The sequence below is a fragment of the Ovis canadensis genome, chromosome 4 (genome assembly GCF_042477335.2).
Source record: "Ovis canadensis isolate MfBH-ARS-UI-01 breed Bighorn chromosome 4, ARS-UI_OviCan_v2, whole genome shotgun sequence".
Classification (NCBI taxonomy): Eukaryota; Metazoa; Chordata; class Mammalia; order Artiodactyla; family Bovidae; genus Ovis; species Ovis canadensis.
Genome location: NC_091248.1, coordinates 121,881,795 through 121,906,058, shown reverse-complemented (window position 1 = coordinate 121,906,058; position 24,264 = coordinate 121,881,795). Strand labels below are relative to the sequence as shown.

Here is a 24,264-nt window from a genome sequence, read left to right as displayed (position 1 = left end):
CTAAACTTTTATATATTTGTTTACATAGATTCTTGTTGAACTAATACTTTCTCTAACTTTTTCTCTTTACTTCTAAAGTATTCCACAATGAATTTAGAGTTTCTCTAAACTCTTACTTCATCCACTGGCCTTAAAATTGGTGAGGTGAGAATAATTTAACTACAGTATTTTCTGTATTGAAATTTCAACTCTACTTTGGAGGATTTCTCTTATGACATTAATTTTACTGTACTGTGTCCAGCTACTAGAAGGTGATAAGAAGCTATGTATGTCTAAGTACATAAGCCAGAAAAATATAAGAATGTAATTTTCTTACATTTTCTCTTCATTCATTAATATTCCTAGTTTTAAAAGATAGAGTTCAGTGTTTCTTAAGAAAGACTAAATAATCTGATAATTTAGCTGTCCCTAAAGACAAAGGGTAGTCCAACCAGTCCATCCAAAAGGAGATCAGTCCTGGGTGTTCATTGGAAGGATTGATGCTGAAGCTGAAACTCCAATACTTTGGCCACCTCATGTGAAGAGTTGACTCATTGGAAAAGACTCTGATGCTGGGAGGGATTGGGGGCGGAGGAGAAGGGGATGACAGAGGCTGACGTGGCTGGATGGCATCACCAACTCAATGGACAGGAGTTTGGGTAAACTCCAGGAGTTGGTGATGGACAGGGAGGCCTGGCGTGCTGTGATTCATGGGGTTGCAAAGAGTCAGACATGACTGAGCGACTGAACTGATCTGAAAGACAAAGGGACAAAAGGTGCTCATTTCCAAGTCTTTGCCTTATATCCTGAGCTAGAATTTGGACAATTACCATATTCATATCAAATTTCTCATTGGGAAATTCTTCTGAGTTTTTCTTTCAGCAAACCACACATTTTAAAAGAAAATCCCCAAACAACACTGTATGTACCCCTCACATGGACCTCTTCTGCAGAGCTCTGTACAAGGCACCCTTCACCTGAGCATTCCTCAGGCTGTAAATGAGAGGGTTCAGCAATGGATTAAAGAGACTGTGAAACAGGGACAGTATTTTCTCCTCCTCTTCTCGTTGATTGGAGTCTGGCACCATATAAACCAACATGGCTATGCCAAAGAAGAGTCCAACCACACAGAGGTGGGAGGAGCAGGTGGAGAAGGCCTTTCTGCGGCCCTCCTTTGACTGGATCTTCAGGATGGCACAGAGGATGTGTATGTAAGAGACTAGCATTAAGCACAGGGGCCCGACTAAGACAAATACAGAAGCGGCAAGGAGGACCACTTGGTTGATCCATGTGTCAACACAGGCCAGCTTGAGGACAGACAGAATTTCACAAAAGAGGTGGTTCACTTCCCAGGGCCCACAGAAGGGCAGTCTTAGGAGGAGAACTGCGTGGACCAGAGCCAGAATAAATCCACATGCCCAGGAAGTGGCAGCCGGGGCCCTGCACACTCTCCAGCTCATGATGACTGTGTACTGGAGGGGATGACAGATCGCCACAAACCTATCATAGGACATCACCATCAAAATCAGGCACTCGGTAGCAGCAAACCCCAAATACAGAGAAGTCTGCAGTATGCACAGGACAAAAGAGGTGGTGCTATGCTTGTTCAATAAGTTTGCCATCATCTTGGGGACGTTGTTGGAAGCATAGGACATGTTGATGATGGCCAGATGTGAGAGGAAGAAGTACATGGGGGTGTGCAGTCTCAGGTCCAGACAGATGAGTCCCAAGATCATGCCATTTGCCAGCAAACTGAAGATATAAAACAGGGAGAAGATCCAGAAGAGAAGCTTTTCCATCTTTGCACTGAGATGGAAGCCTACCAGGATGAATTCTGTGACCCATGACTGGTTACTTCCCATTCCTTAATGACAGCTTGTCAAGGAATGAAATGTGATAAGAGGAGTCAGAGGTGGAGAATCAAGGGAAATTGGAGTTACTCATCTCAAAATAAGCTCAGACAAAGGTTGTGTCCTTGTCCTACTTACTCCTCAAAATTGATGACCTCTTTAACTTTTAATATGAAACATATTTAAAGACAGAAATTTCTCATTTATTTCTCCAAGAGCAAAGATATTTGTTTAACCTCACCACAACACAATTATTAAAATCAGGCAATTTCATATTAACCTGATCTTTTTTTTATTTTTTATTTTTTTTTTTAAATTTTAAAATCTTTAATTCTTACATGCGTTCCCAAACATGAACCCCCCTCCCGCCTCCCTCCCCACAACATCTCTCAGGGTCATGTTCATTGCAGCACTGTTTATAATAGCCAGGACATGGAAACAACCTAGATAACCTGATCTTTTAATTTATAGTTTTCTCTCGCTAGTCCTCCCACTCTTTAGTTTTCCTTCATTTGGAATACTCAACCTTTCCTTGAGTTTCATGAAACTGATATTTTTGAAGGGAATAAGAGTAGTTCTTTACTAGAGTGTTCCTCAGATGGAATAACACAAAATTCCTCATTTTTGATTCAGATTATTCACCCTCTTCAGGAAAAACATCCATGAGTAGGTGCATGATATTAATTTGTCCCATTGTTGGTGACACTAACTTGGATCACTTGGTAAAGATGATTCATCACAACCATCTCCATTATAAAATCATTCTTTTTTTCCCCTAATGTAATTTAATGGAGCATCCATTAAAATTAATATGTAAATATACTGTTCCTCATAAAGCTTTCAGCAACTAATTTGAGCATCTATCAATTACTTGCCTGATTCAATTATTAGTAATGATGTTTACAAAATGTGGCATTCCAACTCATTCATTGCTTTTCTATGAATGGGTTGTCAGTTTTACTATATGGAAAATCCCATATCTATCTATCTGTCTCTATGAGTCCCTTGCTCCTTGGAAGAAAAGCTATGACAAACCTAGACAGCATATTAAGAAGCAGAGGCATTTCTTTGCCAACAAAGGTTCACATTGTCAAAGCTATGGTTTTTCCAGTAGTCATGTATGGATGTGAGAGTTGAACCATAAAGAAGTCTGAGCACTGAAGAATTGATGCTTTTGAACTGTGGTGTTGGAGAAGACTCTTGAGAGTCCCTTGGACAACAAGGAGATCAAACCAGTCACTCCTAAAGGAAATCAGTCCTGAATAATCATTGGAAGGATTGATGTTGAAGCTGAAGCTCCAATACTTTGGCCACCTGGTGCAAAGAGCTAACTCATCAGAGAGACCCTGATGCTGGGAAAGATTGAAGGCAGGAGGAGAAGGGGATGACAGAGGAAGAGATGGTTGGATGGCATCACCGACTCAATGGACATGAGTGTGAGTAAGCTCTGGGAGATGGTGAAGGACAGGGAAGCCTGGTGTGCTGCAATCCCTGGGGTCACAATGAGTCTGACGTGACTGAGCAACTGAGCAACAACAACAAATGCATCTGTATCTATCTCTTCTCTCTATCTGTTTTATCTATCTGTCAATATGGACTCATGATTTTTTTTATCAATGGATTACAATTATTTATTTACCGTTACATCCTTAACTGTTCTAGATATGAACCTCAAAACTCACTCCTTTGGCATTTTAACGTGTTTCCATAATTTCTGAGTATTTTCTTACTTCTGATAAGATGTTTCAAGTTCTTTTATTATATTTTCCACTTCAGCCATGGACACAGCCATTTCTCCAAAAAGATTTGATTACTTTTAGTAAAACAGTCTTTTGGACTCTGTGGGAGAGGGCGAGGGTGGGATGATTTGAGAGAATGGCATTGAAACATGTATAATATCATATATGAAACGAATAGCCAGTCCAGGTTCAATGCATGATACTGGATGCTTGGGGCTGGTGCACTGAGACGACCCAGAGGGATGGTACGGGGAGGAAGGAGGGAGGGGGGTTCAGGATGGGGAACATGTGTATACCTGTGGCAGATTCATGTTGATGTATGGCAAAACCAATACAACATTGTAAAGTAATTAACTTCCAATTAAAATAAATAAATTTATATTTTAAAAATCATATAAAGCAGTATCTGAATTTTAATAATTTGTACTTCTATCATAATATTTGCCAGATTTTTGATGTCCTCATTGAAAAGAATCAGCATTTAATTCGAGAATGTGCACAAATTGTTATAGGGAATAACTGATTCTTTTAATTATTTTGAAAATATATCTTACCTGTCTTACCTTATGGTCTCAAAATCAATTTCACTAAATTGAATAGTAGTTTTGAAGAAAATGGTCTTGATATTATTCCGTACTTTTTAAAGTTAATATATATATTAGTAACTGCATGCGTGCTAAGTCACTTTAGTCATGTTCAACTCTTTGTGATCCTCTGGACTGTAGCCCGCCAGGTTCCCCTGTCCGTGTGACTCTCCAGGCAGGAATACTGGAGTGGGTTGACATGCCCTCCTCCAGGGGATTTTCCCCACCCAGGTATTGAACCTGAGCCTCTTTTATTTCCTGCATTGGCAAGCTAGTTCTTTACCACTAGCACCACCTCGTAAGCCCTGCATTTGTAACTAGTAGCCTGTTAATGACGATGTTTATACTATTTTCTTCCTTTTATTTCTATTCAAAAAAAAAAAAAACACAGATTTTTGAACATATTAAGAGTGTGGTAAACTGTGTGAATAATGTCGTACCTACCTTGCATGAGTTTTTGACATTGTTTCAAAAGCTTCTTAGGAAAACATCATGAAACTGTATTTAAAAGACTGAGGAGGTAGTACTCTAAAACATACAGCCACAGATGATCATTGTTAATGTTCTGTATGCATAGTTATGCCGTTTTACTGTACATCCATTTATATGTATACATATATATATATGTCAGTGTTGTTAGTTTACCTATTTCTTTAATTTATAAATATCAGGAATTATTTTCCATGTATAAATATTCCTCTGTAACATACTTTGAATGGCTGTATACTGTTTCCTTGAATAAAAATATTTTAATATTTTATCTTCTAATTAAGTTCATACATTATAATACTTTCATTTGTGTTTTTACTCTTTAGGCTCCACATGAAAGAAATCACCCTGATACCACTCTTCATATTTCTCTCCTGGATAGCTTTACATCTATATTATTAAGAACAAGAAACACAGATTTCTCATGCTGTGTCTCACCTAGTGTTTTCTTCTCAATTCCAGTTTCTGACTGAGAGAGATTCCTTTTTCTCCTATGTGATGGCAACTGTAATTATTTGATTCATTACAGTAAAAGAAAGGGTTTTGCTTATACAAGTTAAATAATCACAAGTTGCTGTTGTTCAGTCACTCAGTCATGTCTGACTCTTTGCAACCCCATGGATTGCAGGACGCCAGGCCTCCCTGCCCCTCACCATCTCCCAAGTTCGTGTTCATTTTATCGGTGATGCCGTCCAGCCATCTCATTCTCTGATGCCCTCTTCCCTTCTGCCCTCAATCTTTCCCAGCATCAGGGACTTTTCCAAAGAGTTGTCTGTTTGCATCAGATTCACCTTCAGCATCAGCCCTTCCAGTGAATATTTAGGGTTGATCTCCCTTAAGTTTGACTGGTTTGATATCCCTGGTGTCTTAAGGGACTTTCAGGAGTCTTCTCCAGCACCACAGTTCGAAGGCATCAATTCTTTGGTAGTCTGCCTTCTTTGCAGTGCAGCTCTCACAGTGGTAGGTGGCCATTGGTAATACCACAACCTAACTATACAGCTTTCTTAGCAGAGTAATGTCTCTGTTTTTCAACACACTGTCTAGGTTTGTCATTGCTTTCCTGCCAAGAAGTAATCATCTTCTGATTTCATGGTTGCAGTCACCATTCGCAGTGATTTTGGAGTTAATGTTATTTTGTGAAGTTAACATTACTTTAATATAACTAATACCATACCTTGTTAAAATGTTGCAAAAATATAATGGTGTTTTATCACACATGGCTTACAGTAAAAGTGCAATAGAGAAGACAATATATTCCCTCCAAGTAATTATGACTTGTCTCTTAAAATGGTGGATATTATTTTAGTTCACACATTTTTTTTAATGCTTTTAAGTACAGGATGAATTTAGTCATTCAGTCTCTAACCCCATTGTAAGGCTAGTATTCAGACAACATATAAAAGGGTTATTTTCAACTGCTGAGATTAGAGTAGATTCATATGAGGAGAATCCTCAGGGACCTGTTAAATGTGTAGGCTTTGTCAACAGTAAAAGTTAAAGAAGTTATATCCTCACTATGAAGATATGGTCCCATCACTTCATGGCAAATAGATGGGGAAACAGTGAAACAGTGGCTGACTTTATTTTTGGGGGCTCCAAAATCACTGCAGATGGTGATTGCAGCCATGAAATTAAAAGACACTCCTTGAAAGAAAAGTTATGACCAACCTACACAGCATATTAAAAAACAGAAACATCACTTTGCCAACAAAGGTCCATCTAGTCAAGGCTATGGTTTTTCCAGTGGCCATGTATGGATGTGAGAGCTGGACTATAAAGAAAGCTGAGCGCTGAAGAATTGATGCTTTTGAACTGTGCTGTTGGAGAAGACTCTTGAGAGTCCTTTGGACTGCAAGAAGATCCAACCAGTCCATCCTAAAGGAGATTAGTCCTGGATGTTCATTGGAAGGACTGATGTTGAAGCTGAAACTCCAATACTTTGGCCACCTGATGTGAAGAGCTGACTCATTGGAAAATACCTTGATGCTGGGAAAGACTTAGGGCAAGAGGACAAGGGGACGACAGAGGAAGAGATAGTTGGATGGCATCACCAACTCAATGGATCTGGGTTTGGGTAGACTCCAGGAGTTGGTGATGGACAGGGAGGCCTGGTGTGCTGTGGTTCATAGGGTTGCAAAGAATTGGACATGACTGAGTAACTGAACTGAACTGAATGAAGATATGGTAATCCCCAAGATAAAATCAAAGATCAAAAGGGGTTTGTACAAAATGTCGTTTATTTGAGCTGAGATTCACTTTCATCAAATAATGGTTTATGGATAAGTAATATGTCTTGTACATTTTGTACAGAGATATCTCAAGAAAATTAGAGATACCAAGGGAACATTTCATGCAAAGATGGGCACAATAAAGGACAGAAATGGTATGGACCAAACAGAAACAGAAGATATTAAGAAGAGGTGGCAAGAATACACAGAAGAACTATTCAAAAAACATCTTCATGTCCCTGATAACCACAATGGTATGATCACTCACCTAGAGCCAGACAACCTGGAATGTGAAGTCTAGTGTACCTTAGGAAACATCAGTATGCACAAAGCTAGTGGAGGTGATGGAATTCCAGTGGAGCTATTTCAAATCCTAAAAGATGATGCTGTGAAAGTGTTGCAATCAATATGCCAGCAAATTTGGAAAATTCAGCAGGGGGCACAGGACTTGAAAAGATTAGTTTTTATTCCAGTCCTAATGAAAGGCAATGCCAAAGAATTCAAACAATTAGCACACAATTGCAGTCATCTCACACACGAACAAAGTAATGCTGATAATTCTCCAAGCTAGGCTTCAACAGTACATGAACCATGAACTTCCAGATGTTCAAGCTGGATTTAGAAAAGGCAGAGGAACCAGAGATCAAATTGCCAACATCTGCTGGATCATTGAAAAAGCAAGAGAGTTCCAGAAAAACAACTACTTCTGCTTTATTGACTACGCCAAAGCCTTTGACTGTGTGGATCACAATAAACTGGAAATTCTGAAAGAGATGGGAATACCAGACCACCTTATCTGCCTCCTGAGAAATCTGTATGCAGCTCAGGAAGCAACAATTAGAACTGGACATGGAACAACAGATTGGTTGCAAATCGGGAAAGGAGTACGTCAAGGCTGTATATTGTTACGCTGCTTATTTAACGTATATGCAGAGTATTTCATATGAAATGCTAGGCTGAATGAAGAAAAAGCTGGAAAAAGCTGGATATTTCTCTGGGAGAAATATCAATAACCTCAGATATGCAGATGACACCACCCTTATGTCAGAAACAAAGAGAGTCCCTTGGACAGAAAGGAGATCAAACCAGTCAATCCTAAAGGAAATCAGTCCTGAATATTCATTAGAAGAACTGATGTTGAAGCTGAAGCTCCAATACTTTGGCTACCTGGGGCAAAGAACTGACTCATTGGAAAAGACACTGATGCTGAGAAATATTGAAGGCAGGAGAAGAAGGGGACGACAGAGGATGAGATGGTTGGATGGCATCACCGACTCAATGGACATGAGTTTGAGCAAGCTCTGGGAGTTGGTGATGGACAGGGAAGCCTGGTGTGCTGCAGTCCATGGGGTTGTAGAGAGTCAGACACAACTGAGCGATTGAATTGAATTGAATATGTCTTGTACATCTTTATGTCTCATAATAACTAATATGATTCTAGATGAAACAAGCTCAGGAAATGTTTGTTAAGTGGATGGTTTTCATTTTAATTCAAAAACTACATGTTTCCAATATCTTCTATGTGCCACCTTCAATTGACCAACACATGGCTTCTATTTTGTTAGAAAAGTTCATAGTTAGGATATGATTACTGGGAAATGAAACAGAGACAAAATTACAGTTTCTTCATTTCCGTAAATGTGATTGCTTTTGGAGGGGTTCTGTGTAAATGGTATTAAGTTTGTGATATTGATTTTTGCTACAGTGAAAGACCATTCCTATATTACATACAATGGAGATAGCAATATCTCTATGCGAAATTCTACTTAGACACAGCTGAAATTCCTATACTTTGGCTGCCAAATGTGAAGATCTGACTCATTGAAATAGACCTTGATGCTGGGGAAAATTGAGGGCAAAAGGAGAAGGGGGAAACAGGGGATGCGATGGTTGGATCGTATCACTGATTCAATGGACACGAGTTTGAGCAAGCTCTGGGAGATAGTGAAGGACAGAGAAGCCTGGTGTGCTGCAATTCATGGGGTCCCAAAGAGTTGGACATGACTTAGCAACTAAACAACAGCAGCAGCACACATTTACTCTCTGAACATGAAGAACAATAATATTTGTTGAAGGTAACTCAGTCTGTTACTATTCAGTAGGAATGTATGTTTATCACCTTTTGGTCTCGCTAATTTTGTGCCTGAATTAATAATTTTTAAAATTTTCCTTTTCATTACCATTATTATCATTTTTCTGTTAAAATTAAACAGCATAAAAATAAAGTTGAATAAAGATGAAAACTCTTAAGCAGATACTGTACTGAAAGAAGGAAGAAAATGTCAGAAAAGTGATGCCAAAATCTTCACCTTTTTAGTACAGTAAATAAAACAATAACAGCTCAGATAAGAAAAGGTTTGCATGGTCAGTATGAGTAATTCTGTCTACTGGGCCAGTCCTATAACTCAGAAAGTTTCATGATCTATGGATTTTATTTATTTCTCCACCTCTTGTTGGGAGTGTTGGAACTCATTCTATCCTATTTATGACAGGAAAGATATTTATATAAAATACTAGGATTTCAAATCTGATAATCATCACAACAGGGTGATACCCTAAGGATGGTTCCAAAAAGACTAGATATATGGCAAACCTCTCTCTTACATTATTTCAGCAAAGAAAAGATTTGCTGTAATTGTTATTAGAATTTTATTTTCTAAGGGAGGCTTCCCTGGACATCAGTATCTTTGTTAGTTGCTCAGTCGTGTTTGACTCTTTGTGACATGATGGACTGTAGTCCTCCAGGTTCCTCTGTCCATGGAGTTCTCCAGGCAAGAATACTGGAGTGGGTAGCCATTCCCTTCTCCAGGGGATCTTCCCTACCCTGGGATTGAACCTAGGTCTCCTGCATTACAGTCTTTACCATCTGAGCCACCAGGGAAGCACAGCTGATACATAAAGTCATTTTATTAATTTGGCTGTTTCAGAGACAATGCCTGGATATAGAGCCTCGCATTGTCTCAATCCCTTCTCATTGAGAGTGGGGCCAGCTTGGACCTCCACCACTCAGTTACACCGGGAGGTGATTCTGAGAGGGATGCTGAACACCACCCCCACAACATACACACACAGCTCAGTAGGCAGAAATTCCCTAAGGTCAGGGAGGGAGACATGAGAGTCTATTTTCCTACCTACAATGCACATATGAGTGGGAGGAAAGATCACCCAGGGATGTCGTTCTTGTGCCCAGAGCCATAGTGGTGTCTGCTGCTGACCTGTCCTATCTCACCTACCTGTACTGGAAATCACCTCCCAGCATAAATCAATCTCTTCTCCAGGAGATGCTATCTCTGGATTTCTCATAAGAATCTTCTCTGACCTAGAATAAAACCCCACAAGGGTGAGCATAATACCTCTGAAATGGTTCAGAGTCCTGCTTCCTCAGCAGCTGTCAGAGGATTGAATTCCAGACACAGGGTGGATTGCTCATTGGACTTGTTAAGGTTCTTCAAAGAACCCCAAGAGGCATAGGTTTTATTTTAGAATCAGATGAATTAAAAACATTCTGGAGTTTCTATTGAGAATTCAAATTCCCAAAAGGATCATAAGATACAACATATTTTTATCTTCTCTCTATGGGGGAGTCGGGGGCGGGGGGAATCCCTAAAATTTCCATCTGCAGAAGAGCTAAGATTGTGTTGAATTACCCATGGAGGAAAAATTCTAGAAAACAGTCGGAGCAGACACTAGCATCATACTGTCTCTACACATATTTTCAATATATCTAGAATTATAAACCTGAAACATATCATAAATTACATTGCCCACTCCCTTCAAGTGATGGTTTTAAGAACGAATGCTTCTCTACAATCCCCATAAAGGTATACATTTAGATGGTTGAGAGCTGACTTCCCATGGAGTCTGTTGTAGACAGCCCTGAGACAGAACAGATCCTCCATGCCAAGGTGTGTCTCTGCCTGCAATAATGGTGAGTAGATATTAATGAAGAAGGAAACATCCAAAAGCAATAATTATGAAAACCTTCTTATGTTTTAAGAAAATGTGCCAGATGCTTTATATCAGACTGTGTATTCTTTGCAACCTCATGGAGTATAGTCTGGCAGGCTCTTCTGTCCATGTGATTTTCCAGGCTAGACTACTGGAGTGGGTTACCATTCCCTACTCCAGGGGATCTTCTTGACCCAGGGATCGAACCTGCATCTCTTGCATCTCCTGCGTTGGCAGACAGATTCTGTACCTCTAGTGCCACCTGGGACTTCATAGTTTAATATCATCATTATATTTTTACTGATGTGGAGACTGAAGTTTAAATATAAATTTAAGTTAAATTATAATATATAGACATATAAATTATCAATATAATTGCATATATTAATATATAATAAATATATACTATATCAGTTCAGTTCAGTTCAGTCACTCAGTCGTGTCTGACTCTTTGCGAACCCATGAATCGCAGCACGCCAGGCCTCCCTGTCCATCACCATCTGCCAGAGTTCACTCAGACTCACGTCCATTGAGTCCGTGATGCCATCCAGCCATCTCATCCTGGGTCGTCCCCTTCTCCTCCTGCCCCCAACCCCTCCCAGCATCAGAGTCTTTTCCAATGAGTCAACTCTGCGCATGAGGTGGCCAAAGTACTGGAGCTTCAGCTTTAGCATCATTCCTTCCAAAGAAATCCCAGGGTTGATCTCCTTCAGAATGGACTGGTTGGATCTCTTTGCAGTCCAAGGGACTCTCAAGAGTCTTCTCCAACACCACAGTTCAAAAGCACCAATTCTTCGGCGCTCAGCCTTCTTCACAGTCCAACTCTCACATCCATACATGACCACAGGAAAAACCATAGCCTTGACTAGATGGACCTTAGTCGGCAAAGTAATGTCTCTGCTTTTGAATATACTATTTAGGTTGGTCATAACTTTTCTTCCAAGGAGAAAGTGTCTTTTAATTTCATGGCTGCACTCACTATCTGCAGTGATTTTGGAGCCCCCAAAAATAAAGTCTGACACTGTTTCTATTGTTTCCCCATCTATTTCCCATGAAGTGATGAGACCAGATGCCATGATCTTCGTTTTCTGAATGTTGAGATTTAAGCCAACTTTTCACTCTCCTCTTTCACTTTCATCAAGAGGCTTTTTAGCTTCTCTTCACTTTCTACCATAAGGGTGGTGTCATCTGCATATCTGAGGTTATTGATGGATAAATAAATTATTTAAAAGATAAAGTTTTTGATTCTTTAAGGGGAATCTCTGAGAACTTTTCCAAGGGTCTGTGGGATCAAAAATATTTTAATAATAATATTTAGACACTTGCCTTTTTCACTCTCAGTTAGTGGAGTTTCCCAGAAGCATCATGACATAAAATAGTGCAATACACAGAATGTAGAAGACGATATAACACCTAGCTGTCTTCTCTGTTAAGCCAAACATTTAGACATGTTTCAAAAATGTAAAACATAGCTACTGCTCTCTTTTTTTGTCTTGTAAGAGATATTTTTCATAAAAATACAGTATATTAACATATAATGGGAATAGTTCTAATGAATTAAAAGTAAATATTTAACAAATTCTCAGTTTCTATTATGACATATATCAACAAAGATAGCCACATAAATGTTTGTATCAGTAATTTTTAAGAGTTCAAAGGGGTCCCAACCAAAAAGTTTTATGCCCAAACTTTTCTGATGCCCAGTCAAAAAGATTGAACTAAATGATAGACTACCAATCCAGCAATGGCCAGAGTTGGAAAATAAAGAATTTTATCTGATACCAAAATGTTTTTGTTTTCTATTCCTACTGCAACAAATTAACACAGGTTTAATGGCTTAAAATAACATACCGACTGTCTCACAGTTTCCATTCGTCAGCCATCCTGGTCCTGCTCAGGTGGATTCTCTGCACAGGCTGAAATCGAGGGTGTGGCTGGATCTGGAATCCTCATGTGAGGTCCTTGCATGAGGTGAGATTCACCTTCACACCAGAGCTCCCTGACTTCCTCCACTGCTGCAAGTTGTAGAAAACTCTCTGCTGTTAGAAATGAAGTGAAAGTCGCTCAGTCTTGTCCATCTCTTTGCGACCCCATGGATTATATAGTCCATGGAATTCTCCAGGCCAGAATACTGGAGTGGGTAGCCTTTTCTTCTCCAGAGGATCTTCCCAACCCAGGGATTGAATCCAGGTCTCCTGCATTGCAGGCAGATTCTTTACCAACTGAGCTATGAGGGTTAGAAGGCTCACCTGATTGGGTCAGTTCAGTTCAGTTCAGTCACTCAGTCATGTCCAACTCTTTGCGACCCCATGGCCTGTAGCACTCCAGGCTTCCCTGTCCATCACCAACTCCTGGAGCCTACTCAAACTCATGCCCATTGAGTTGGTGATGCCATCCAACCATCTCATCTTCAGTCATCCCCTTCTCCTCCTGCCTTCAATCTTTCCTAGCATCAGGGTCTTTTCCAATGAGTCAGTTCTTCGCATCAGGTGGCCAAAGTATTGGAATTACAGCTTCAACATCAGTCCTTCCAATGAATATTCAAGACTGATTTCCTTTAGGATTGACTGGTTTGATCTCCTTGCAGTCCAAGGGACTCTCAAGAGTCTTCTCCAACACTACAGTTCAAAAGCATCAATTCTTTGGCACCCAGCTTTCGTTATGGTCCAACTCTCACATCCATACATGACCACTGGAAAAACCATAGCCTTGACTAGACGGACCTTTGTTGGCAAAGTAATGTCTCTGCTTTTTAACAATGTCTCTGCTGTCTAGGTTGGTCATAACTTCTCTTTCAAGGAGCAAGCATGTTTTAATTTTATGGCTGCACTCACCATCTGCAGTGATTTTGGAGCCCCCTAAAATAAAATGCCACTGTTTCCATTGTTTCCCCATCTATTCACTATGAAGTGATGGGACTGGATGCCATGATCTTAGTTTTCTGAATGTTGAATTTTAAGCCAATTTTTCACTCTCCTCTTTCACTTTCATCAAGAGGGTCTTTAGTTCTTTGCTTTCTGCCATAAGTTCTTCTTCACTTTCTGCCTGATTGCGGTAGGCCCCAGGATAACTTCCATTTTTTGTTGTTTCGTCACTAAGTTGTATCTGACTATCAGTGCTAAAAGATAGCCTCCATGCTTCACATCAGTCGATTTGTAAAATCCCTTCACAGCAGTACCCAGATTAGTGCTTGATTGTTAATCAAGGAAAACCAGATATCTCAAGGAATTTAGTGCTTTTCTGTGTATGGGAAGATGGAAGCTGGGCTTACTGAAATCATTTCTTTCATATGCACCTAATCTATCTGGGGCCACTATCCTGTTTTCACATCCTGAGCTTCCTTTCGTCAGGGTCACTGTAGGGAGTGGCTACAGTCTGATGGCTGTTATAAAGCAGGTGTTGTTCTTCCTTTTGGGTTTCCTCCCTGGGCTCAGAAACTCACATTTGGAGGCCCAAAATCGCTGATGGCTGTGACGTTCTTGTTTACCAACATGGCAGGAAATACTTCATTTCACAATGCCAAACATTTGGAGGAATGAATGTAGAATAAGAGTAACCTCAAAGGAACATGCATATCCTATAAAGTCATGATGCACATTTTCACATTTTTGTACTATTTTGACTATTTTTTCCCCTTTGAGCTTATAACTTTATGCAGAATTATTTGGCATAGAATTGAGCTGATGGTCAGCTAAATAAAGTTCTTCTTCAGGCCAGCCATTTTCCATTGGTATTAGATTCTGAGGTGGCTTTAACCTAACCTCCCAATACATTTGATCATCAGTATCAATATCAATGACTACCTTATAAGGTAGTCAAATCTTTACGATTTCCCTGGTGGCTCAGTTGGTAAAGAATCTCCCTGCAATGCATAAGACCCAGGTTTGATCCCTGGGTGGGGAATATCCCCTGGAGAAGGAAATAGCAACCCACTCCAGTATTCTTGCTTGAAAAATCCCATGGACAGAGGAGCCTCGTGGGCTACAGTCCATGGGGACACAAACAGCCAGACACGTCTGAGTATCTGCTGCTTTTGCTGCTAAGTTGCTTCAGTTATGTCCGACTCTGTGTGACCCCATAGATGGCAGCTCACCAGGCTCCCCTGTCCCTGGGGTACTTGCCATTTCCTTCTCCAATGCATGAAAGTGAAAAGTGAAAGTGAAGTTGCTTAGTCATGTCTGACCCTCAGCAACCCCATGGACTGCAGCCTACCAGGCTCCTCCATCCATGGGATTTTCCAGGCAAGAGTACTAGAGTGCAGTGCCATTGCCTTCTCCGTTGAGTATCTGAGCATATATATATTTGAATCTTAGTAACCACCCAATGTTAAACCATATTACTGTCACGGTACAATTCAGTTTTCATTTCAGAACCCATCAGTAAGAATCAGAGGTCTTTGCCTCTCCAACAGATCTGGCGCTTGTCCATATACCAGATTAGCATTATGGACTAGCGTCATTACAGTTAGCCACGACTCACTTATTTCTGGGTTCCAAGTCAGTAGGGGACAAAGCCAGTTACCCTGTCTCAATTTAGAGGCTTGTACTAAAGCTAGCTTCTTTTGTGGGCTGTTACACAGTGGGGCCTGCTTCTCTGCCTGCCCCACCATGACGGGGAGGACACAGTGATATCCAGACTAACTGTACTATAGGTATGTCTTCTTCTGATCTGCTCTTCACAGTTGAGCATGAACTCATTATGCTTCAGTGAAAATTACAAACACTGCCAGAGAATCTAAGTTCCGAGGTCTGTAAGAGCCCCATAACTGTGTTCCTTGGGCTCCAGCAGCTAGAATGGAAGGGCTCTGTCTCATGGTTACTTTAGTCTCCATCTGGATCAAAACAGTCAAGAGGTCTTGAGTAAGGGCTGAGTGCTAGCAGTATCCAGCTTTATTTGCTGAGTCAGTCTGATCTATTTCACTAAGGTCTCATTCTACTTCCAGGCTGACTCTTATCCCTTACTTTTTTCCTAGATGAGAATTCCCTCTAATCTTCTCATTCTAGTTAAAAAAATATATTTTTTTCAACTGGCTGCCACACCTCATTAAAAGTGAATTCAGCGTGTTCAATGATGCCTAGATGGCCACCTTTCTTTTTCAAAGTCATTCTTTGGTTTTGTGGGACAGTCCACCATGCTGTGGTTATCACTGTGTACTAATAACTTGAGTGCAGTTATGAGTATGTCTTGCTACCCCAAAATATTGGGTCCTCCATATAGGGCTTGCTAGCCTACATAAATGTAATTTAGTCTGAACATGCTGCAAGGCCTTCTAAAATTTTCCTCCTTTCCGGGTGGGGCTATTTCTCAAGAAATTCACACCTGCCGTGTGAAGTCTATAATTTATTCCTGTGAGAAACCCATTGTCCCTCCTCTTCTGTTTTAACAGCTTTCCATCCACAAAAATGGAGGTGATGAGTATCTGTGCATAGTATACTGTGGTCTGCTAGGAATGAAACTGATATACTTTGCCCACTATAACAAAGGACCTTTCTAAGCATTTGATCATCAAGGTTTATAGTTAACACAGTGATCAATCAGCTGAAAATTGTATTACATGGTCTAACGGCCACATGGAGAATTGTTCTCAGAAACTTTCTTCCCAGTGAAATCTTTTCTAGTAGAAGCAACCTGAAGAATGAGAATCAAAAGTTACTGCCACACAACTAGAGTTCCATTCAGCCACCAACAATGGATCCAGTTTATCATCATACCACAAGACCAACATCTTATCTCAAATCATAAGACCAGCCAGTACAATGGCACTCAGGATTGCGTGCTTCCATTTGACCTTGCTAAATTCCAAAAGCAGGTTTGGTGTTGGCAAACATATGACTTCCCATTTTTGTGCATCTGGCATAATTGTGTTAAGAGACAACATCACCGTCCAGTGTGAGCCTCTCTTTTAAAAAACATACAACCTAAAAGGGCAAGTTCTGTTTTATGTAGGGACATTTCTGAGAACTATAGCCTCAGGAAGGCAGCCTGTCAGGCAACTCCAAAAATGTTGTCATCAGCTAGCCACAAGCTCTGCAACTGGTGGTGCACCCTGAGGGGAACTCAGGGTGGAGAAAAACAAGATACTGGCTCTAGACAGTTAAGATGCAAAACCAAGGAATGATTACCATGAGCCCAGACTCTTGCATCTTCTTATGTAAAGAAAAGCACTAAAGTCATTAACTTAAAATGTTTTCTTTTGGGTAAAATTTATTTTTTTTTATTTTGCCTTATAGATCATAGATTCATCATTTCATGAGCATGAAGTTTATAACTGAAAACTATTCTTTCTTTTTTCAGATTACTTCATATATTTTTTCTTTAATACATGTTTTAAGTAAGACAAATGCAAGTCAGAAATGTCCAATTCTTTTTCTGAGAAGATAGCAAAAAGATATTTCAAATCAAACTGCAGATCAATTTGTCAGTGGAATATTTTAATACCAGGGAATTGTTAACAACTGAGAGAAAAACAGCACTTAGTTGTATGCAGTTCAGGAATGGGGATGTTGATTTTCAAAATGAGGAAAACCAAGAAAGCAACAAGAAAACAATAAAGCATCCTATTATATAGCACTTGTTATTCAAGAAAGAAGAGAGGCCAGAAAGACTTAAAATGAGATTACTGAAAGTAAGATAGCTTGGGTTCGAAATATTAGAGAATTCTTGCCTTGAGAATTCTCCTGTGATTTCCATCTTTACATGGTAAAGATTTATCTATTATAAGAACTCCAACTTATTCATATAAACCACTTACTTCAGAGTTTCCTGCAGAAATGCCAATAAAGGCAGTAGTTTAACCTTCCTCCTTATGCTGTCTTCTGCCTCCTGACCACCCAGCTGTGTCCCCCATGTGACCCCGCATGGTGGGCCATGCCTCCTGTCCCTGGCCTAGGTGTATAATAAACCTTGCTTTTTTTCTAAGCCTTTCCTTTGTCCCCTCCTGTGATCAGACTAACATTTTCAAAAAGTACATGGTCTGTGATTTACATTTCTTTTTTTAAGATCATGACTTTGACAAGTAGAATAATTAACTTTCAAAAACTCCAATATTTACCAATTTTTCAAATTCTATGTCTTGTACTTTTTGGATCATCTCTAAGAACCTATGCCTGTCCAGGGCCATGAATAGTTATCCATTTTATTTTCTAGGTCTATATAGTTGCTGATTATATGTTTACATCTGTTGTTGTTTTTCAGTGGCTGAGTCGTGTCTGACTCTATGCAAACTCATGAACTGCAGCACACCAGGCTTCCCTGTCCATCACCAACTCCCAGAGCTTGCTCAAAATCATGTCCATTGAGTCGATCATGCCATCCAACCATCTCATCCTCTGTAACCCCTCCTCCTCCTGCCTTCAATCTTTCCCAGCATCACGGTCTTTTCCAGTGAGTCAGCTCTTCACATCAGGTGGCCAAAGCATTGGAGTTACAGCTTCAACATCAGTCCTCCCAATGAATATTCATGGTTGATTTCTTTAGAATTGACTGGTTTGATCTCCTTGCTGTCCAGGGGACTCTCAAGTGTCTTCTCTAGCACCACAACTCAGAAGCACCAGTTAGGTCTATAAGTGAGCAAGTAAGTGAAAGTCATGTCTGACTCTTTGCAACCCCATGGACTGTATAGTTCATGGACTTCTCCAGGCCAGAATACTGGAGTGGGTAGGCTTTCCCTTCTTCAGGAGACTCTCCCAACCCAGGGATCAATCCCAGGTCTTCCACATTGCAGGCAGATTTACCAGCTGAGCCACAAGGAAAGTCCAGTTAGGTCTATAATATGCTATAATATTGTAGCTTTACAGCTAAAGGCAAAAAATGCCCCCTACCATATTTCAGGGGCTTAACAGGTGGTGCTAGTGGTAAAGAACCCACCTGCCAATGCAGGAGACATAAGAGACTTGGGTTTGATCCCTGAATTGGGAAGATCCCCTGAAGGAAGTCATTGCAACCCATTCCAGTATTCTTGCCTGGAGAATCTCATGGACAGAGGAGTCTGGCGGGCTACAGTCCATAGGGTTGCACAGAGTCAGACACAACTAGCAACTTAGCATGCATTCACCATATTTCAGAGGGAACAAAGTTCCTCCTGCATGTTGCCCTTTGATATTCTTCACATTAGCCTGTCCTTCCACAGCACTCTCCTAAAGGCACCCTTGACCTCTTTGCTCCTCAAGCTGTAGATGAGCGGGTTCAGCATGGGGTTGAAAAGACTGTAAAACAGGGAAAGGACCTTCTGCTGCTCCTCAGGGTGGCGGGACTTGGGGGCCATGTACAAGACGATGGCAGTGCCAAAGAAGAGCCCGACCACGCAGAGGTGGGAGGAGCAGGTGGAGAAGGCCTTCCTGCGGCCCTCAGTGGACTGGATCCTCAGGATGGTGGCCAGGATGCGCGCATAGGAGCCTAGCACCAGGCAGAGGGGCCCCAGTAAGATAAAAACACAGGCTGAAAAGATGACAACTTGGTTGAGCCAGGTGTCAGCACAGGCCAGCTTGAGGACAGACAGGATTTCACAGAAGAAGTGGTTGATTTCATGAGGCCCACAGAAGGGCAGCCTCAGAAAGAGAACTAAGTGGACCAGAGCCAAGAGGAAGCTTAACATCCAGGATGTGATGGCCAAGACAGTGCACACTCTCCAGCTCATGGTGATAACGTAATGGAGGGGGTGGCAGATGGCCACATACCTGTCATAGGCCATCACCACCAAAATCAAGCACTCTGTGTGAGCAAAAGCTAGATATAGAAATGTCTGCATAAGGCAGGGAACAAAGGAGATGGTTCTTTTCTGACTCACAAGATTTGCCAGCATCTTGGGGACATTGTTGGAGGCATAGGACATGTCGATGATGGCCAAGTGTGAGAGGAAGAAGTACATGGGGGTGTGCAGTCTTGAGTCTAAGCAGATAAGCCCCAGGATGACTGCATTCCCCAGAAGGGTGAGGGTGTAGAAGAGAGAGAAAAGTCCAAAGAGGAAAAACTGCAGTGCTGAATCGACCTGGAATCCCAGGAGGGTGACTTCTGTGATCCATGTCTGGTTGCCTCCCATGCTCCTGGGTAGAGACAGAGAAGCCGCCCTCTGGGACAGGAAGGTCAGAGCTGTAGGGAAATCAAGACACAAAATACCTTCTGAGTAAACCAAAGTGAGCATTTGGAAATGTATTACTTTGGATGGATTTCCTACAATTTATTGTTAGATATATTGTTAAAACTAATTCTGTGTGCTCATATTTATCAGAAAAATTTATCCTTGTATCAAAGAAATAATAGCATATATATGTAACATTTATTAAAGATAATAAAATGTATTAGGATACATTATTATATACTCTACCTAACAGAACGCACATTTGCATGCACACATACAAAGTTTGGGAGAACTCAAGTTTTCTGGCTTCCCTTCAAGGCTATGAGTCTCTATGAGTCTTGATTATTAATTCAGTTAGAAGAAAGAGAACCCTGACAAACCATCTCTAAAAAGAGATAGTTTTATTTTCTAGGCTTGCTTGTCTTCTTGGTCCAAGATATGAAGTTATTAGGGTCCCCTGTTCTTTACATGTTGCTTTTGTTTACATATCCCTTTACCTTCTCACTTGCTTTTCTATCCACTAATTTTAGATTTGAAGTTCTCAGAAATATTTGATAACTTCTTAAAGCAAATTGTTCCTTGCCGTGGAATAAGTAAAGGCAAAATTCTGAGCAAAAAGGATTTGTTGAGTTCTAGGAACAGGAAAAAAAAAAAAAAAAAGGTGCAGTGTTCCTGAACCATAGTGACAAAGAGGTTGTAAATATTCATTGTTTTCTTACTGATATTTTCAACAATTTGGAACTGACATAAAATTTGTAAGTTGGAATGGATTTAAATATTTTGTTATTTCTATAATAGAATATTGCTGCTAAGTCACTTCAGTCGTGTCCAACTCTATGTGACCCCACAGATGGCAGCCCACCGGGCCCCTCTGTCCCTGGGATTCTCCAGGCAAGAACACTGGAGTGGGTTGCCATTTCCTTCTCCAATGCATGCATGCATGCTAAGTCACTTCAGTCATGTTCGACTCTGTGCGACTCCATGGACAGCAGCCCACCAGGCTCCTCTGTTCACAGGATTCTCTAGGCAAGAATACTGGAGTGGGCTGCCATTTCCTTCTCCAATAATAGAATATTATATGGCCATTTAAAAGGATAATATAGAATTTTATATGGCGATGAAAAATTTTCCACATAAAGTCAAAGCATGTGTACACGATTTGATCTATATTTCAAAATTTAACATATTTATACAAAAATGTCTTTGGGGCCTATTTTTATATATGCAGGAAAACTCTGTAATTTAAACATGAAACTCTGTACATTGATTATCTCTGGAGAGTAGGATTGTATGGGAACTTACCTTTTGAATATATTATATGGTTACTGTTTGTTTTTTAATAAATGTGCATTACCCAAAAAAAAGACATTTGAAAATTCTATTGTGTAATATAAAAGCAAAGTTGCACATTTTCCTTGTTTATTTGAAAGTAGCACTCAGGAAGTTGTAACAGGAATGTCAAACCTGAGCCGATTCTTAGAGTTTCAAATGGGGGAAATGAGTCACCATATTACGTTAACTGAAAAATAGTTACCATATGACAGGAAAGAGGAAATGAAAATTTCAATCTCATTTTTGTTTACTGAGATATTTTTTCTGAATTGTCCTGATCAATAGCATGGTCTTCCAACAAGTCAAAGTAGAAAAAGATTTCAAATCAAGTTGAAAATCACTGCAACATCCACCTAAATGTGAAGAGGAGCACAAGAAGAGCACTGCTTTGAAGTTGCACAGGAGAAAAATATTGACATAATTGATCACTGCCATGAAATTGCAAATTCCAGAGACATTTGCCCTCTGCTGTGAGTTCTGTGTCTCATCCCGCATGGATCTGGTGTTTCTTTTAGAAGGAGGTGGTCTATTACACTAATTCCAAAGTCTAGGGTCAACACTTTACTGGATCGCCAAAGAAATGGTAGCAAATTATGGTCAGTAAGTATCTCACCAAGTCACGCAAATGTTATTAACTAATTTTTAGCTGATATATTTTTAGCTTTTATTAATTGATTTATTTTAAAATTCATGCAAACAGAGCACAGTTAAAGGATATATATCGAACTTCTAATCAGCAGATACAAAATGGGAAACTGTCTAATTTTCTGGATGATACAAATTTAATGACAGAATGGAATTTGGCACTTTAGGGACATATCCAATACTATATTAATAGGTCTATGACTCAGGGTAAATAGGAAGGCTCAGGGAGCTCTTACTACCTGAGAATTCCAGAATTATGGATATTTTGTAAATTTTTAACTCTTTTTGAGTAAGCAGTTTCTGTCATCAAGGAAAGCAAGGAACAAAAGCAGTAACAGAAAATGATACAACGAACTTTAGAAAAAGTCTCATGGGCTTGTGTTTACTGTGGCCCCTGAGGCAAAGAACTGGTCCATTGGAAAAGACCCAGATGCTGTGAAAGACTGATGGCAGGAGAAGAGAACAGGGTGATAGAGGATGAGATGGTGGGATGGCATCACGGACTCAACGGACATGAGTCTGAGCAAGCTCCAGGAGATGGTGAAGGACAGGGAAGCCTGGTGTGCTGCAGTGCATGGGGTTGCAAAGAGTCCTACACAATTTAACAACAAGAGCTGATAACAACACAGAGAGCTGGAAAAACTAAATTTCTTCCCAAAAAGAATGTTTAAAGGAGTTACAGGAGATCTCCAGAAAGGGAAGGTAGGTAAGAGCTTGAAGAGGAAGGAAGAGCGGGCTGAGTCAGGGCCTGAGATGGATCCTAGGGGAGCAACCAAGGCAGCTGAGTGGGCTCAGCTGTGGTGTGATGTCTGGGTTCCTGCTGCACCTAAAAGGGGCCTCAGGAGGCAGGCATAGGGATGCTTCAGTATCAGATATGCAAGTCACTAGCCTCCTTTTCCCAAGTGATTAGAATTGTTTGAGTTCATAATTCAAATAGCCTGCAATTATAGAGTTTTACACATAATATTTTGGTAAAATATTTTTGAATGAAACCAGTAGCCTAGAAAAAGAATTATTTTCAAATGTCAGCAATAATTAAGAAGGCAAAAACTTCTTAGTGGAAATACTTCTTTCATCATGTATGAACTCCAGACAAACCATATGCAACACTGGGTGTCAACTGCACTCTATGCTTTTGTAGAAAGGTCATGAGGAGACAGCTCTACAGTGGTGGCTGTCTGCTCAAACTATTAATGATCGGGACCTTTGTGAGAACAAGATAGAAAAAAATAGAATAAAGAAAGCAATTTTCTCCCCTTTAAATATGCAATGATTTCTTGCATTTTTAAAATGAGAGTTCAAGAAGTCAGATTTCTCTTTCCTCCGAGAAAACTCCTGTGGCAGATAAGAGAGACACCTGAAATGAAGATGCCTTTAAGTGTCCACCCTGCTGCACCTTAAGGAAAGTGCGCTGTCCTGCACAGAATGAGGGAAAACATTTCATGGATACATCACTTTGTTCTCCCACAGCAGGAAAATCAGCAGGGACTGAGAAGACCAGGGTCCCTAAATAAGGATGAAGGCGGACCATCGCACCCATCTCCACTCTGCAGGGGAACCAGGTGGCCCCGAGTCACTGATTCTCAGCCTCATTGTTTTCATCTGGAAGCTGGTGAGAGCAGGGTCTAAAGGGCTGATGTGAAGAATAAACAGCATTAGTTGGCACACAGTAGGAGTTTACCAGATGTCAGCAGATACTAACAGTATTAAAGACAGCACAAAATTCAAGGAGAATCTAAATTATTGGGATTGGTAATTAATATCAATCATGATATTGTAAAGTCCTCCACACTTGCTTTCCTTTTTGGTTATGTTTAAGTAAGAAAACATATGATTTTCATTCCATTTGTATTGATGCTTTATATGCTGATTTTTAAGTTAAAAAGGATTTTAAAGAAATATAAGAATCTGTAAAGTAGCCTCACTCTTGGAATGAAGGAGAAAATACAGGTTTTAAAACTCAAAATGCAGCTCAGCTATACCAAATATACCAACGCGAGAAAGAGAGTAAACTTATGAAGTGAAAGGAGGCCATGTTTAGGATATTTTGCACTGACCTGTAGTAAAAGTTTTTATTGATCACTCTCTCAGAGTGAGTGCCCTGGGGCTGACAAAGTCAAAGTTCTGGGGCGGAACAGATTATGCAATCTTCTGACTTACTCAGAAATTACTTACCATTTACTTCACCACTCAGCTTGATCCTCATGAAGAGCATAATGTAAAAAAACAAACTTGGATTCTTGGCCTGACTATCTGGGACCTACTCAAAACTTTGGCAGGCAAAATCTTGTACCCCTCTGTATCTCTCATTCCTCAATTCCCCCATCTCATAGGAGAGTTGAAAATTTCAATTAGTTAACGCAAACAAGACACTTAATACCCTGGGATTTCTTT

At 40.3% G+C, this 24,264-nt stretch overlaps 2 protein-coding genes across 2 annotated transcripts; both read right to left on the bottom strand.

Annotated features, from left to right (window-relative positions):
* Nucleotides 1-911: 911 nt before the first annotated feature.
* LOC138439769 (olfactory receptor 2A2-like) lies at nucleotides 912-1,841 on the bottom strand. The gene has a single exon (XM_069588863.1). The coding sequence runs from the start codon at nucleotides 1,839-1,841 to the stop codon at nucleotides 912-914; it is 930 nt and encodes a 309-aa protein (XP_069444964.1).
* A 17,080-nt stretch (nucleotides 1,842-18,921) lies between these two features.
* LOC138439768 (olfactory receptor 2A14-like) lies at nucleotides 18,922-19,854 on the bottom strand. Its single transcript, XM_069588862.1, has one exon. It carries the CDS (start codon nucleotides 19,852-19,854, stop codon nucleotides 18,922-18,924), a length of 933 nt encoding a protein of 310 aa, XP_069444963.1.
* Between the last annotated feature and the right edge of the window lie 4,410 nt (nucleotides 19,855-24,264).

What these genes read in the sequence shown, in the direction of transcription:
- LOC138439769 (XM_069588863.1), bottom strand. Translation starts at nt 1,841, where the DNA reads ATGGGAAGTAACCAGTCATGGGTCACAGAATTCATCCTGGTAGGCTTC.
- LOC138439768 (XM_069588862.1), bottom strand. Translation starts at nt 19,854, where the DNA reads ATGGGAGGCAACCAGACATGGATCACAGAAGTCACCCTCCTGGGATTC.